Source organism: Phaenicophaeus curvirostris, chromosome 8, assembly GCF_032191515.1.
Source record: "Phaenicophaeus curvirostris isolate KB17595 chromosome 8, BPBGC_Pcur_1.0, whole genome shotgun sequence".
NCBI lineage: Eukaryota > Metazoa > Chordata > Aves > Cuculiformes > Cuculidae > Phaenicophaeus > Phaenicophaeus curvirostris.
In genome coordinates, this window is record NC_091399.1 from 17,798,562 (window position 1) to 17,814,401 (window position 15,840).

The following is a 15,840-nucleotide window of genomic DNA, read 5'->3' on the forward strand; positions in this document are numbered from 1 at the left end:
GGAATGCACCGTAGCCGCCAGGTGTTGACTCATGGTTGGAAGGTGGTGAAGAGCAGAGCTGTGCACTGCAGGACCCTTGTTTAGAGAAGGGATTTTCAGCTCCTTCTCCTTTTGCATCTGCTGCCCATCCTGGGGAAGGCTGGGATGAGATTAACCCTTGGCAACCAGAGGAGGAATTATGTCCCCCCACCCTGAGAACCTCAAAAGTTCTGTTGGTGAAGCCTGAGGCTCTTGGTGAAGCAGGACCACCAGGATGCTCTCAGGAGCATGAAGTCCTGCAGTCGGTCCCCAGGGGTGCTGCAGGGACTCAGGAATGGGGGGCAGCAGCAGGGACAGCCCCGACAGGGGGTGGTGACCCCCAGCAGCCCCTCCACACACCCAGATTGGGGGGGACGACACGACAACAGCAGCGCTGTCTGCACCAGGGTGCTTTCCTCCTCTTGCTCCAAGCTGGAAACCCAGCCCGGGACCCTCAGTCTGGCCAAGACCACCCCCCAGCCTCACTGGGGAGCAATATTCCAGTACGGGTCTCCATGATGATCCAGGGTTAAAACTTCCTTAGTCATCTCGCTTTGTCCTGCCCTTGTGCAGCCTCCAAGTTAAGTTTCTCCCACTGCAGAACGGGTCTGTTACTGCCTCCTCTCCCCCCTACCCAAGTGTTTGTTCCCAGCCCTGCACCATGATGTGCAGCCTCGGGAGCCGTGCTGCTGCGGCTGTTTGTGAGGCTGGCTTAGGGGTGGTCCTGATACAATTAAAAGAAAGATTAAATTAGCTTATTTTCAAAGGACTATTTTGGTCCACTTGCCATTGAGCAGTGAGGAGAAAGGGAGAGGGCGGTGGGAAAAGAGCGAGGTCTTGCCCAGGTGCTTTCACAGCATGTGCCTCCTGCTCCCTCATCCTCTGTTCTTCTCGGAGAGCAGAAAAGTTTCCAAGCTTTTGGAGCAGTCCAAATGGTACTTTTTTGGGACCGATCCCATCTCTTCATGGGATTCAATCCCAGCTGGAGGTCTGCTGCTCCATGCTGTAGTCAAGCCCTGTGTATGTTTGGTCTGGAGTCAGCACAGTGGTGTGTCCATCTGCGTCAGCTCTTTTCAGGAATTCAAACCCATGGGTGCAGTTTTCTGGTCCTGCTTAGTGTTCTTTACTGCTCTTTCTATGCGTGCATCATCTGCAGATTTTATTAACAGGCTGTATTTTTCACTTCCAGGCCGCTGATGTAATGTTTCCTAGTGCCAGGCCTTTTACGAGTCCCAGAAGACCCTCTAGGATGTCATTAACCTAAAATGAAAAATGTCGTTGAATAATGATTTCCTTTGACAATGGCTTTTGACCCATTTCCTAGGCATTTTAATTCATGCTTTATGGCTATCAGATACTCTGCTGAGGGGTTGGTTTGGGGTTTTCTAAATACATCTATCATGCGGCAATGAATCCGGTGCTAGAGAAGACCATCATAACTTGTGAAGTTGCTCTTACCAGTCATAGAATCATAGAATAGCCAGGTTGGAAGAGACCCACCAGATCATCGAGTCCAACCATCCCTATCAAACACTAAACCATTCCCCTTAGCACCTCGTCCACCCGTGCCTTAAACACCTCCAGGGATGGTGACTCAACCACCTCCCTGGGCAGCCTGTTCCAGTGTCCAATGTCAAACCTGTAGATAAAGAATAAAATGGCACAGTTTATAAAATCCTGTTGTGTGGGGCCAGTTACATTGCTCCACTGGTTACCAGCTGGATCCTTCTCAGCTCGGTAGAGCATGTGCGTGGGTTTCTGGGTCCCAGCTTACCTACCAAAGTCATCCAGATGGTTTTGTTTGTGGTTCTTAAACACTGGTGGTACAGAATTTTCTTCTAGACCGAGTGAATCTTTGCTGTATTCAAGGATTGACTAAAAATGAACATTGGTGAACCAGAGGTCGCATCTGCTGCCTCTGCCCGTAGTTCTGCTTGGCACGTCAAACTGCAGGCTGCTCTCCAGCAGAGCCGTGTTCTGGGCAATTCTGAGGTATCTGAATCGGGTGTTTTCAAGCTCTAATTCTGAGTGTGTATGAACAACCTTCAAAGCACTCTTGTTTTCAGTTTGCCCTGGAATCAAGTCCAGCTTAACGAAACTCAAGAAAGAATTGAAACATTTTTTTCCTCCTCATTTAGTTTGAGTTGTTGTTTTATTTATCCCTAGTTTATTAGTTTTATTATTTTCCATTTATTTTCTCTTTTCTTCGTGTTTGAAAGCCTTTCTTCTTGCTGCCCTTTTACTGTCATTGGATTAAGAGGAAATTGTTTAAGCTACTTCTCAAGTAGACATTTCATAAATAAAAACAGTCTTTTGATTAAGCATTCGAAAGTGGGACACTTCAGTATTTTGGAGCTTTCTCACTTCTTCTTAAACAGAATTCTGAGAAAATGGAGTTTTTCTGGATGCTTGAAATACTCTGCTGCTGTTTCTGTCATTGTTGCAAGCCCATTTGGAAGAACAACTATGAAATAAGTTTCTAGACATTATTGGTTCATGAGATCTTTAGCTTCAATGACCTTGAACGTGTTGGGTGTGAACCTTTGCTGTAAAAGAAGAGCAGATGATGAGTTGGTAAGGCCGTATTTCAACAAATAAATGCAGACGTGGCTAAAGTAGAATAAAGCAGCATTTAACTCCTTTCCCCACCGGTGAAGTAGGTCAGGTGAGATTGATACAGACCTTCAAGTCTGCTAGATACAGTAGTCATCACATTAAAATGAGAAAGTGCAGTGGGTCAGATGAAACATCTGACACTCCTGAATTCTAAGTCTTCAGCTTTTTTACCTCACTTGCTTTTTCTTGTAGGTGGCCGTTAATATAATGCATTACACCTTGGTAAAGTTATATACAGACCTGAAAGCTTTGTGTGCGCTCACAATGTGTTTGTTGGTGTTGTGTCAGCGTCTCCATGATCAGTGTGTTCACTGACTTTGGAAGACGTGCTAAAAACTCAGTGAGAAGGTAGTTAACCTCTTTACAGATGCCTAATTTCTTCTGAGAAAAAGCCAGATGGCTTGGTTTGAGTAGTGTGTTAGCTGTGCAGAGACAAAGCTCGGTGTGCGTACAAAGCGTTGGACTTCTGATGGAAGGTAGAGTTGCCAAAGTAATCCCAAGTTACCGTATCACGGATTAAGTGAGATATCACACAGGTTTGTCCTTCACCTTGGGATCACAGAAGCTGAGTGCAGAGGCAACCATGAGAACACAGAGAGTCTCCACGCTCAGGTTAAGCTTCCAGAGCAGGTCAGGGAACGCTGGAACAGCATACTAGGAATTCAGTTATCCCAAAACTAAGGGTCTTGTTCTTTCCGAGGCCAGAGGAGTAGGAAATAGGATAGATGGGCTTGGGATAGGGGGCTTAGGGAAAAAAATAAAAGGGCTTGCTGCTTCTCTGCTGCTACCAGAGGGTGAAAATGGTGGGAGCCAGATGTTGCTGCTAATTTCAGCAGGCTTCCTTTTCCACAGAAGTGTCTGTTCTCCATCTATGGGAGCTCCTTCTCTTGTGGAGAAGGTGGCAGCACGGTGGCACCTTATCTTCTGCCTTCAGCACCCCGTGCCTGCTGCAAACATCTCGCTTTTGTCAGTGCTTAAGAGGCTTTTGGGATTTTCCCTGCTGGATGATAAAGGGGGAGGTCTTGAGTTCATTGATGGCTGATGAGCCCGACAGACCTCAGCTAGACAGAATGGATGAGCACGGTCTCCACATAGTGGAGGTGGCAAAGGCAGCCTGTAGTCCTGTTGGTGGAACCGGAGCTATAGGGCAGTGGAAGCAGCAGAAGGGTTAAAGCCCCCCAAAAAGCAGCCCCGTGTAGACAGGTTTGTGAATTGGTACAGCTGCCTTGTACCTCCTGGGGCTGACAGCAGTGCCGCTGTGTGTTCCCCTGAAGGGATGCTCGCCAGCAGCTCATGACTGACTCATGCTTTGAAACTCTCCTGACCTCCCGTCACCAGCCAACTCCACGCCAAGGTGCTGAGGGACATGGTTTAGTGTTTGATAGGAATGGTTGGACTCGATGATCCAGTGGGTCTCTTCCAACCTGGTGATTCTATGATTCAGTGGGTACCACAGAGGCTGAAAGGGGCAAATGTGGTGAAACCTGAAGCCTCATTAAAGGCATTGAGGAAACCTTCTCAGCAGATGAAGGATTAGAGGGATAACGGAGCAGGGCGTTGCACTAAAATGCTGAGCAGTGTTTCTGATATCTTGGGAGCTGGACGCTGTCCCACTTGTATTTTCAAACTGCTGATCATTGAATGTGTCATTTTAAAACATATATTTTAGGGTTTTAGCAGTATATTGATGGAGCTGGGCAAGCAGAACAAAGGCAAGGCTTTTGAGATGATGTGGAGAAGTTGTGTTAGTTGCTGAAATAGGGATAAAAGTATTTGATATAACGGAAGGGACTGCTGAGCCTCGAATGTATGTGTATGATGGTTCAGCTGTAGCGTAGAAGAGGTGTGTGTTTTCAGCTAGTGGAATAATGCTCTAAAAAGTAATTGCTCCTGGTAACTTGCAAGTTTGAAATGTTTGTAAAAGTAATGCAAGGTGTTTTAGTGCCAAGGACCTCACCAGCCATTGGAGAAGCTCGCCTGTGATTTTAAACAGATTTGCAAATCTAAACAGTGACAGCATTATAGTTTTCTTGATGCTGTGGTGAAGAATTGATTGTGAGTGACATTAACACATAAAACACGTGCTCAAAGAGGACTGTGGGGATCTTTACTGATGATAGGCTCACCTGGGTGTAGGATTCTGGGCAGTGATCTAGCAGCCACCCTCCGTCTCAGGACACAGAATTGGTTTTCACCTCTTGGCAGGAGCCAAGCCGCGATGTGGGAACGCAGCAGAGCCGGGACAGAGAGCCAGCGTCATCGCCTCCTGGCAGGCTGCAGAGGGTGGGTTCAGCTGGGGTTTCCTGGCTGAAAGCTCTGGACTCTGTGGACTGAGTATATTCAACAGGATGGGTTTTAGAGCCTTGACAATGCCAACATTTTGAACCTGGTTTCTTATTGGTTGCTAGCTTCGTGTCAGCAGTTCTGCGTAGGTGTGATTGTCAGCCAGGGTTGTGTTCGTTTCAGGATGAACAAGACTGGAAAGCAACCTCTAGCAGTGCAGCCTGGAACAGTTGTTTCCTCAATAAGGGGTGCAAGAAAATCTCTGGAGACTTTTTACTGAGTTAATGATGGTGAATGAATGGGATGGTGGTGAAGACAACGTTTGTCTTCCCGCTTGCTCTTCTCTTCTGTTGCTGTGATGAGCCAAGAATCCAAGCAGAGTTCTAAAGTTGTTTTGGCCGTGGGTTAGATCCAAGTTAAATGGAATCATAGAATCATGGAAAGGTTTGGATTGGAAGGCACCTTAAAGCCCACCCAGTTCCAACCCTCCTGTGGTGGGCAGGGACTCCTCCCACTGGATCCGACTGGTCTAAGCCCCATCCAACCTGGTCCTGAACACCTCCTAGTCTTCTGTAGCAGAGGTCTCCTTGTTCAGGCATTCTTACATTACTTCAGATAATAAAAACAACCTCTACACAGGTATTTTCCATCTAGAATGTTTCATATACTGGTATCCTTAGCCATAGTATTCCTGCTGACCAGAGCCAATTTAAATGCAAAATGGGTGCTTGCTGACAAAGTGGATGTAGCTGTTCCTTTTCACCATGTGCATCTCGATACTGAAGCCCTTATCTGTTCACAGGAGGAAGCGAGCTGCTAGACATCAACTGCAAGCGTATAAAATAATCACCCACTTCCAAGCGCTGCTTTTAAGCCGCTCAGGGTGTCTCTCTCTTGCTAAAACGAATAGAGTTGAAGTGGATAATAAGCCCTCCAGATCTCAAACTGAAAATTAATTTTCCAATGCTGACAACCATGGTGTGGATGTGACAAGGAGTGCTTCGAGGAGTCTCTGCCCAGGGCAGAGCATCCTTCCCTTGAGCCGACTGGGTGTTTTTAGTGTCACTGGCTGGGGCTGAGTCACAGTAGAAGGTGCAGGTACTCAGTGCGTTTTGCAACCTGCCTGTGGTCGCTGTCGGTCCTCGCCCAGAACTGAGCTGGGGTCACCCTCATCAGTCACCAGCAGACAGCATCACCTTCTCCTTGGAGGGGAACGTGCCCCCCACCTCAATCTTGAAATACCAGGCAAATTCATTGCCAGTGAAACAGGAAAGTAACTCACCTGCTTCAAAAGGTGGGCGAAGAAAGCATTACACTTTTTGTTAATTGGCTTTTTCCTTTTTTTCCTTCCATATTGAGGTGAGAACTAGAGAGGAAAATGCTAAGAGTGCAGAAATCACAGGATATTGGTAATGTAGTTACTGTGATGAGACAATATATATTTTTTAAGTGTTTATGCAGTGCTAGATAGAGAAAAAAAGAGGGAAAGAGATCCTCTGTTCTGTCTGGCATTGGAAATGAGAACCTGGGTAATAGGATTTTGCCTTCTGACTCAGCCTCTGGCTGTCTTCAATATGTTCAGGAAATCACTTTACATCTCTGCTTCCATTTCCTTGGCTGTAAAATGGGCAGAATAATGACTACCTCCTCCGAGCGCGTGTGCTTCATTAGAGCAATAAAGCATTTTGGGGGAAGGAGCCGCGGATGTGTGATCTATTCATCCAGCGGGGTCAGGTGGAACGGTCTGTAAATGGCTCCAGAAACAGCAGAATGAGGGAGAGGCCTCGTGGAGCGGAGTGGATGCCGGTGCCTGGCACGCTGCCCGTGTGCAGCATCGCAGGAGGAAGGCGAGGCGGATCCTGGCAGCCCTCTCTGAAGAGCAGAGCAGCTAAAGCCTAAGGATTTGTGTGTCTCGCCTCGCTGCAGCGAGTCCTTTGAGCTCTCAGTGCACCAGTCTGTGGGGTTTTTAAGAAAGAGGTTTTGCTTGCTCTGCTCTTCTGTGTGGATTTTTTTATTGAGATACTCTATGGGGCTTTTTCTCTGTGTACGACTCATCATGACGTGATTCTGTGCGTGGACACAATAAAATACAACAACCCTGTGCAGTGCTACAGACTAGGAGAAGTCTGTCTAGAAAGCTGCCTGGAGGAGAGGGACCTGGGGGTGTTGGTTGACAGCGACTGAACGTGAGCCGGCAGTGGCCCAGGTGGCCAAGAAGGCCAATGGCATCTTGGCTTGTATCAGAAACGGTGTGGCCAGCAGGTCCAGGGAGGTTCTTCTCCCTCTGGACTCGGCACTGGTGAAACCGCTCCTCGAATCCTGTGTTCAGTTCTGGCCCCTCACCACAAGAAGGATGTTGAGGCTCTGGAGCGAGTCCAGAGAAGAGCAACGAAGCTGGTGAGGGGGCTGGAGAACAAGAGGAGCAGCTGAGAGAGCTGGGGGTGTTTAGCCTGGAGAAGAGGAGGCTGAAGGGAGACCTCATTGCTCTCTCCAACTCCCTGAAAGGAGGTTGTAGAGGGGAGGGAGCTGGGCTCTTCTCCCAAGTGACAGGGGACAGGACGAGAGGGAATGGCCTCAAGCTCCACCAGGGGAGGTTTAGGCTGGACATTAGGAAAAAAATTTTCACAGAAAGGGTCATTGGGCAGTGGCAGAGGCTGCCCAGGGAGGGGGTTGAGTCCCCTTCCCTGGAGGGGTTTAAGGCGCGGGTGGACGAGGTGCTAAGGGACATGGTTTAGTGTTTGATAGGAATGGTTGGACTCGATGATCCGGTGGGTCTCTTCCAACCTGGTGATTCTGTGATTCTATGAAAATGAGTAAGGGAGATAAGATACTGAGATAAACGGATAAGCAATGTTTATAAACCATAGGGGTCCCTAAAGTTGATAAGCATTGGTTCTAGCCAATATACCCTATGGTGCTAAGAAAGAAGAAATCAATATTTTGCAGAGGCTTTTTATGAGCACAGGAGCGATCTGTGAAGGCTGAAGCAGAGCTAGGACTGTGCACTTACTTATCAGAGGGCTTAGAGAGCAGTCCCTTGTTGAATTCATAAACCATTTCAGGGAATTAAATTGGGGAATATGCAAATGGGCTTGTGAGTTATTTTTTTCCCCATTTATCAGTGTAGCCAGAAGAATGAAGTGCTGTAATTAATCGTCAAACTCCTATGAGTAAATGGGGCTGAATAGACAATAACAGTGAGACACAGTCCCTGCCAAAGCCGTTAAGGGACACCTGCTCAAGTTTATAGTTTATGTGATAAGTGGATTAGTGCGGACTGCTTTTCCAATAGGAATGTTCTCCCCCTCCCCTGACCCTTAAGATAGACTCTCACTGTATTTAAGTTCCGCTCTACAGCTAAGACAAGGTTGTAGCACGCGTGGTTGCTAACATGCATCAGTCACAACATTCTTTCGGGGAGCCCAGTGGCCATTTTCCATGTCAGGATGTGCTCCCTTACATCCTGATGCTCACCCCTTTCATGATTTGATCCCTGTTTGAGGTATTGCTTGCTGTCAACCTTGGTAAGAAAGCATTGCCATGCTGTTTGCTTGCTGGAGAGCGTGCCAGGTGTGTCCTTACCCAGGCTGCAGCCGCAGTGCCCGTGGGTTGCTCCTGTAGCCACTGGAGAGGGACCTTCGCTCCCACACAGCACTGGGGACCCACGTGTGGTCCCGCTCAGCCGTGGGCTGCGATTTAGGAAAATGAAGGAGAACATATTGGTAAGAAGGGTTGGTGGGAAGTTTCCAGGCCTTAAGAAATGATTGTGAATTGTCTGGGAATAGAAACGGGGCTTGAGAAGATGGTGGACAGCAGAGTTAGGCCAAGCTGACTGAACATGAGCCAGCAGTGGCCCAGGTGGCCAAGAAGGCCAATGGCATCTTGGCTTGGATCAGAAACGGTGTGGCCAGCAGGGCCAGGGAGGTTCTTCTCCCTCTGGACTCAGCACTGGTGAGACCGCTCCTCGAATCCTGTGTTCAGCTCTGGGCCCCTCCCCACAAGAAGGATGTTGAGGCTCTGGAGCGAGTCCAGAGAAGAGCAACAAAGCTGGGGAAGGGGCTGGAGAGCAGGTCTTATGAGGAGCGGCTGAGAGAGCTGGGGGTGTTTAGCCTGGAGAAGAGGAGGCTGAGGGGAGACCTCATTGCTCTCTCCAACTACCTGAAAGGAGGTTGTGGAGAGGAGGGAGCTGGGCTCATCTCCCAAGTGACAGGGGACAGGACGAGAGGGAATGGCCTCAAGCTCCGCCAGGGGAGGTTTAGGCTGAACATTAGGAAAAAACTTTTCACAGAAAGGGTCATTGGGCACTGACAGAGGCTGCCCAGGGAGGGGGTTGAGTCACCTTCCCTGGAGGGGTTTAAGGGACGGGTGGACGAGGTGCTGAGGGACATGGTTTAGTGTTTGATGGGAATGGTTGGACTCGATGATCCGGTGGGTCTCTTCCAACCTGGTGATTCTATGATTCTATGAAATGTGTATCTCTGCTACTTGGCGGTGGGTTTTTGCCCTAAGGTAAGGTGGCAATAGTGTGTCCTCCCAGCAGGAATCAGCTAGAGGAGATTGGGATAGGCAAGAGGAACACACCTGTGCATTGCAGAGGCAGGAACGGTGCATTCTTGAGAGTTGTGATGGTACGTGGTGTCAAGGATCCCTGGCTGCTTGTTGTTGTACGGTGGGGACAGGGTAACGCTGCCAAAGGTCTCCAGAGAGACGGGAAGGCTCACAGAGCGCGGTGGGCTCAGTAAATGGGAAAACAAAGCAGAGGGTCTCCATGCTTTGTTTAAAACCCAGAGGTGTCCTTTGTGCCCCTTGATTTAAGTTGAGGCTGCCATTTCCCAGAAGAAGCTGTCCGGGATGCGACCTTTCTGCAGGGTTGTTTGCCGCGTGTGATTCCCGCGGCTGGGAGGGGACGTGGTGGCTGCTCCACCTCTGCCTGCGAGGAGTCTGATCTGGCCTCCGTGAGGGCGCTGGTCGCAACCTATACCTGAGACGTTAATGCCCTTTCATCAATTAAACCATTACTACGCTCTCCCCCAGGGAATTGTCTGCTCCTTTTGTACGCATGTTCCGTCTAATCTCACTTGTAACCATTGAATCATCCCTATTAAAGCACATTTCCCTGCTCTCGCTCCTCTCCTTCACTCCTTCCTTGCTTCTTGTTACTCTTATTATTAAAATGTTTCTACTTGACTCTTATTTTCCTTGAAATATTTGAATAATTAACACCAGCGGGCCCAGAAAGCTGTGTGTCAGTGTGGGCTGTACTGGGAAGCGTTTGACATGGCTCGCTGAGTAGCAAAGGGGAGGCAGTGGGGAGCTGCTTTGTTGAGCAGCAGCTTTCCAGCACTTCCTTGGCTTCCCCTTTGCAAGGAGAGCTTTCAGACAGCCTTCCCAGTTTTTCTCGGATCTTTCAATGAATGTTTTCCAAATGTGTTCCGCAGGTGCCAACAAAAAAGCTGAAGAAATATGAGAGAGAGTACCAAACAATGCGGGAGAGCCAGCTCCAGCAGGAAGATCCCATGGACAGATACAAGGTACGGGAAATGCTCTCTGGGCACCTGGGTGATTGGCTGGATCCTGTGGGAGTGATGCGGCTCCGGGGGTTCAGGGGGACGCGGGTACCACGCTCGCCTCTGGGATGTGCTGGCACAGACCTTAGGGAAGTCAAGTGGCAGGTGAAACATCCCCTTTCTTGAAGAAGCACTTTGAACTCTTGGAGTTAGTGGTTTTTTTCCAGTAATATTTCAGTCACGACTTGTAACTCTCAAGACATCTGCGAGTAGCCACGTGTAATGTGTTTCTTCTTTCAGTTTGTATGTTTGTAGGTCACTCTCCTGCTGTTGCGCTTTTACGGGAGATCTTCATGAGACACAGGAACAAAGGGTGATTCTCAGCTACAGACACAGAAAGGAGAAAATACACATTGTTCTAGCACGAGCTGTGTGCAGTGGCGTCCACAGAGACTTTGGGAAGATGAACTCTTCCTTGACTGACATGATCCTTGTTATTCATCTCTGTTTATACAAAGTTTTTGTTACTCTGCTGCCTAGTACTGTGGGACCCGGAGCTCTCCTGGGGTCCCAAGGTACTACTGCAATAAAATTAATAGTAATAAATATCCTGACTTAAAGCAGCAGGGAAACAAAGGTTCAGTTATTAATGTGATAGCTTGATAGTTCACCGAAAAAGAATTTTTCTTTAATTTTGGATCAGTATTGCTTATCTTTCCGATGTATTTGCTTTTATTGTCACTGCTACGTTCTGTTGCCGTGGTTTGATGTGTGACTCTGCCTCCAGGCATGTACTGCCCTTACCGTTCGGGATCCATTTATTGCTTACCCTGCTTTGAAAAATGCAGTTTTATTCAGGTGCAGCTGCCAAAGATGAAGCACTTTACTGCCCACTGCCCAGGTTACCTGGGAGCTGACGTTGCTTACATAAACCTGCTGATCTTCATTGTGCCTTAACGTGTTAAATGACATTGGAGTTGGTGCAGAGTCTGCCAGGAGAGCGGAGCAGTAAACAGCGATACAGGGAGCGACAAGTTTGTGTGACCGTAGGGGAAAACCAGCGCATGAAAATCTGTAGAGACAGGCTGTGCTGGAATTCATAGATGTGCAAGATAGAGTTACAGGGACGATGCACGGTAAAACTGACTTCTGCTATTTTGAAAGTTTACCTGTGAAAAACTATATTTTGGGTGCAGTTCTTTTGATGCCAAAGGGTGTGGATGTTATTGTTTGTGAGAGCTGGGACTGCTGTCACAGCTGAGAGCCGGTAGTGAGTATGACCTTCCAATGGTTCGCTTGTAGTACTGTGGAATTAAAATAATACTTAGGAAACAAATAAGCCTTTGTTAAGGCTCTGTAGAGGCAGATTAACTAGTTAATCTTGGGCGATGGACGGTGAAGAACGTTATCTCCAAGCTGCAAATGAGAAAGGGACGCTCTGGACGCTGTTGGTGAGTCACTGTCACAGTCAGGATCACAGCCTGAGTTTTGGCTCGCGCTTTTGCAACTCACAGTGTGATTTTTTTTTTCATTGAGCCGGTTTGGGTCTGATCCTCTTAGCGATGCTGTGATTAGAGAACCCCTGTAACTGGTTAGCCACACATGAAGTTCAAAGTCTGGACACATTCTTGAGCCGGTGGGTGTGATGGAGCAAAGCTTGTAAGTGCTCTCAGTCACTGTCTGGCTTGCTTGATTTTATTAGTGTGTCAAGCTGAGGTTGGTAGGGATCAACATTTCAAGAGTGTTAACAGAAGGCAGCAGGGAACACAGACGGTGATCCTGGCTAGCAGAAAGTGGAGAGCCAGCATTGCTGGTCCCTTCAGTGCTCGCTCTGCAGCCCCTTTGTTCGGAACGTGTTTCATTGAGGTGGCAGCAGGGCTGGGTTTGGGACAGGACTGAGTCTGTGCCTTGCTCCAAGCACAGCGTTGGGCTCTCTCTGCGGGCCCTAAAGCCCCACAGTGCTGAATTTTTACAGTTTTGCTTCCCAGAACAAAACGAGGTTTTGGTTTACTGCCCAGGAAGGGGGTGTTTCTTGGATGGGAGATCCCTGCAGAATATTCCTCTTATAGGGCAAGAAGAAAACAAGCTTTCACTCTGTCACTAGTTTATCGTTAGAGTTGTTTGCAGTGTGTTATAGTTTTTATTGCCCCCTGAGCATTGCACCAACCCCGACTGCTCCGCCGCCCCCGGGAAGGGCTGGTGGGGCAATGCCTGCCAGGAACCAAGCGCCTTTTCTTGACAGGTTAAACTCACATGCTCCAAAAAGTTGTGTGACCTGCCACGGGAGCTCCTGCCCCACTGGCGTGTCGCGTGTTGATTGTGGTCTAACTCACCAAAGGAACAGTATTGAAGAGCGCTATTGTTTCTGGTGTTTGTTTCCTTCTGTACTTAGAGGTATTATTTAGGAAAATTGTATTTTTTTACAGACACCTTTTCACTTTATTTTCTATTATAACAAATTATCACTCACGTGTTTGTCAGGTATTTATTTTTGCACCATTTAAAAACTGTGTCTTCAATTGCTGTTTGACACCAAATTTCATGACTTTTGGTTAAAATAAATGATGAAGCCAGGAAGAAAATTGAGTTGCGTGTACAGAAATGGAGCGATACAGTTCAGGTGGATATTTTTCTATACATTATGGGTTTTTTCTGTGCTTGAGAACATCTCATGTAACAGGGTTTTGGTTGAATTGATGAGAAATTGCTGGAGTTGGGCTTGGGTTGTCTCAATTTAAAATAAAGAGGATACAACCATGCCAAGAAGAGCTGGAGTTTCACAAGCAGACACTGCTTGTACACACAGTTCTGAGGGTAGAAACGCGTTTCCTCTGTGGACTTTGTTGTGCAACAGAGAATTTGTCTCTCTGAATAAATGTGTAATTTGGACATTATGGCCCTCTGCGTCTTTGAAGGGGAAGCAAAAATGAATACGTAGGTCATCTTTATTCGGAGCCACAGTAGCTGAACAGTAACGGAAAAGCCCGAGGTAGATCCCTCTTGATGTGGATCATTGCTTCTTATTGGTGGGTGCTTTGGGGGATGCTTCTTCAGAGTCAACAACGAGAAACACAAACCACCTCTGGGAGCCTCCGTGCTGCTTCCCGTGAGAGCTTTTCCTTGATAGTTTTCTGTAAAAGCTATTTGGGTTTCTAGATGGAGGCTCAGTTCCTCCTCAACCAAGAGCCCTTTCCAGGTGCTTACAAAGACTCTCGTTTGCTCACATCCAGAAAAGTGAATTTTCACCACTGTCCTGTTCCACTGTTGAGGATCTGTTCACGCCCAAAGGTCTGGGGTTTGGGTGTTCGCTCCTCAGAAAACGTGACAGTGAATTGCTCAATGAGATTTGTGGCTCGTTACGCCCCACTTGAGTGGCGGCACAGGGAGGATGCATCATCACCACTAATCTTGTCAGAAATTGAAGGGAGTGGAGGGTGGAGTTGAGCCTCTTAGTCTTCCTGAGCTGAGGCTTGCCTGCCACTTTGAAATTTGCCTTCTTCTTTCCCTCTGGTGTGTGATGGAAGCTGGATTATATCCCCTTTAGAACTCGGAGCGAGATTTTTTTTTGTTTTGCTGTCTTTGTTGGTATTAAAAATCATTTTATATCCTGTTTTCACTGTCTTGACACCAATGGTTGAGAGCAGTATTTGGTCTGTGCCCTTACAGGAGGTAAGTTTATTTGTGTCTGTGTGTATCAGCGCTGTTTGTCCCTTTTGGAAATGCAGTATCCTCCTTGTAAACACTAACCAGAGTTCACCAGCTGCCATTTGTAACTGGAAGGAGGAATTTGGGGAAGAGGGATCTCTTATTCTACTGATGGTAGAAACTGAGCGATGCCAAAGAGGAGGAGATCGTTGTCGTAGGCAGTAAATCGTTAGCGGCGTGTGGAGGGAAGGCAGGAGGCTGTTTACGCCAAGGACAACCAGCAGGTCTGTCAGGTTGGCTTGTGCCAGGTTAGCAAGCCCTGTGTAAGGAACCAGCTCTGCCCGGGGGGAGCTTTGTGCCATTGCAGAAGGTATTTTATAAAACCTTCTAAATACATCAGAGCCTTCGAAAATAGTTCGCTATCTGTCAAAAGTGCTATTTGCTATTTTTGCCTGTGCTGTGTAACGTTAGGTTTTATTTAGGTGTAAGCAGATTAGGAGGTTCCTCCCGAGGAAGGAGGCACTTTTTCACTGCTAGGTCTTTGGGGGGGAGGAGCTGGAAAAGCCAAGCCAGCTAACCGCGCACACTGCCCTGCGTGGAGGACGAGTAGAGGTGCCCCAGGGGCCACTGCCAGCTGGAAATGGTGAACGAGATAAAATCATCTCTTAGCTATTGACTGGCTGCCCAAGGTAAGAGATCTTCAACTTACTAAAACTGTGCCGTGTAAATTCTAGTTGAAGAGGAGGATAGCGCATTTCCAACCACGGAGCTTGCTTACCCACTTGTCTGCGAATGCAAAGCAGGAACTTTGAACTTCACGTCGTGCGGCTTGCTTTGCAGACACCAGAGCTTTTGGCAACAGCATAGCAAAAAAAATGTTAAAGCGACCTTCTTTCTGGGTTATTTTGTGGAAGTCTTAAGAATCTGGTGATTTCTCTCTCTAAGCAACGTCCCTGTGAGGAGGCGTTGGTGCTGCAGCATCTGCAGCGCCGCCGTCCTGATGGGGCCCCGGTTTTTAGGTGAACCCAAGCCACTTTCTGACAACCGCTCGCTGGCAGAGCTGTGTCTTTAAAAATCGATGTTTTCGAGATGGTCTCAACAAAATACAGTAATAGAGACGCATTAGAGCCTTTAATAATTATTATTAATTATTATTAGAGACCGCAGTTTGGTTTTACACTTGATTGTTTACCGTATCCTTATAGAGGAATTTTACTTCTATCAATTCCTTGTCCCAAGCAGAATGCAGTGCAATTAAAATAAAAAAGATCTTTAAGCAGTGGTAATTTTTACTGTGTTAAAACAAGTATTTTACTTACAGTTTCTGTGACAAAACAAGTTATTTGAAGTACAGCCTTTTGGAAAGGAAATGAACTTACTTTCCTGTCCAGGGCAGTGCGTGGCCTGGTTGCACAATGGGGTTACACTGGGGAGAGAGTATTTGCAGAGGTTCTTCCTGCCGCAGAGGAAGCTCCCACACAGACGAGACTGTTTTTAGCGTCCCGTTAGAGCTGTAGTTGTCCTTTTTTTGTTTAAGGCAAGCATGCAAGATCTTCTTGCAACAGAAATGAAAATTGCAGTTTCACGGTGGTGAGTTTGGAACAAAAAAATGTATCTGGGCGTAGCTGGTGAGGAGGAGGAAGCGAGGAGAGGTGAATAACACGCTTATGCAAAGAAATCACATTTTGTAGGGACACAGTCACTGAGCAACTCTTGGAGGGTTTTTTTGCTGCCCTAAGTGCTGATATATATTCCCTTTTACTGCTTTTTC

At 47.5% G+C, this 15,840-nt stretch overlaps 1 protein-coding gene across 8 annotated transcripts in view; it reads left to right on the plus strand.

Annotated features, from left to right (window-relative positions):
- The window catches only part of RABGAP1L (RAB GTPase activating protein 1 like), a 248,130-nt gene that overhangs the window by 218,309 nt on the left and 13,981 nt on the right, over window positions 1-15,840 (plus strand). For 6 of the 8 annotated variants that reach the window (XM_069862587.1, XM_069862588.1, XM_069862590.1 and 3 more), the window contains one exon: window positions 10,356-10,448. In XM_069862587.1, coding sequence (XP_069718688.1) covers window positions 10,356-10,448 — 93 coding nt within the window. Of the gene's footprint in view, window positions 1-10,355; window positions 10,449-10,724; window positions 11,234-13,669; window positions 14,094-15,840 lie in introns of those variants that run through there. The other 2 variants (XM_069862589.1, XM_069862595.1) reach the window with 2 other exon arrangements.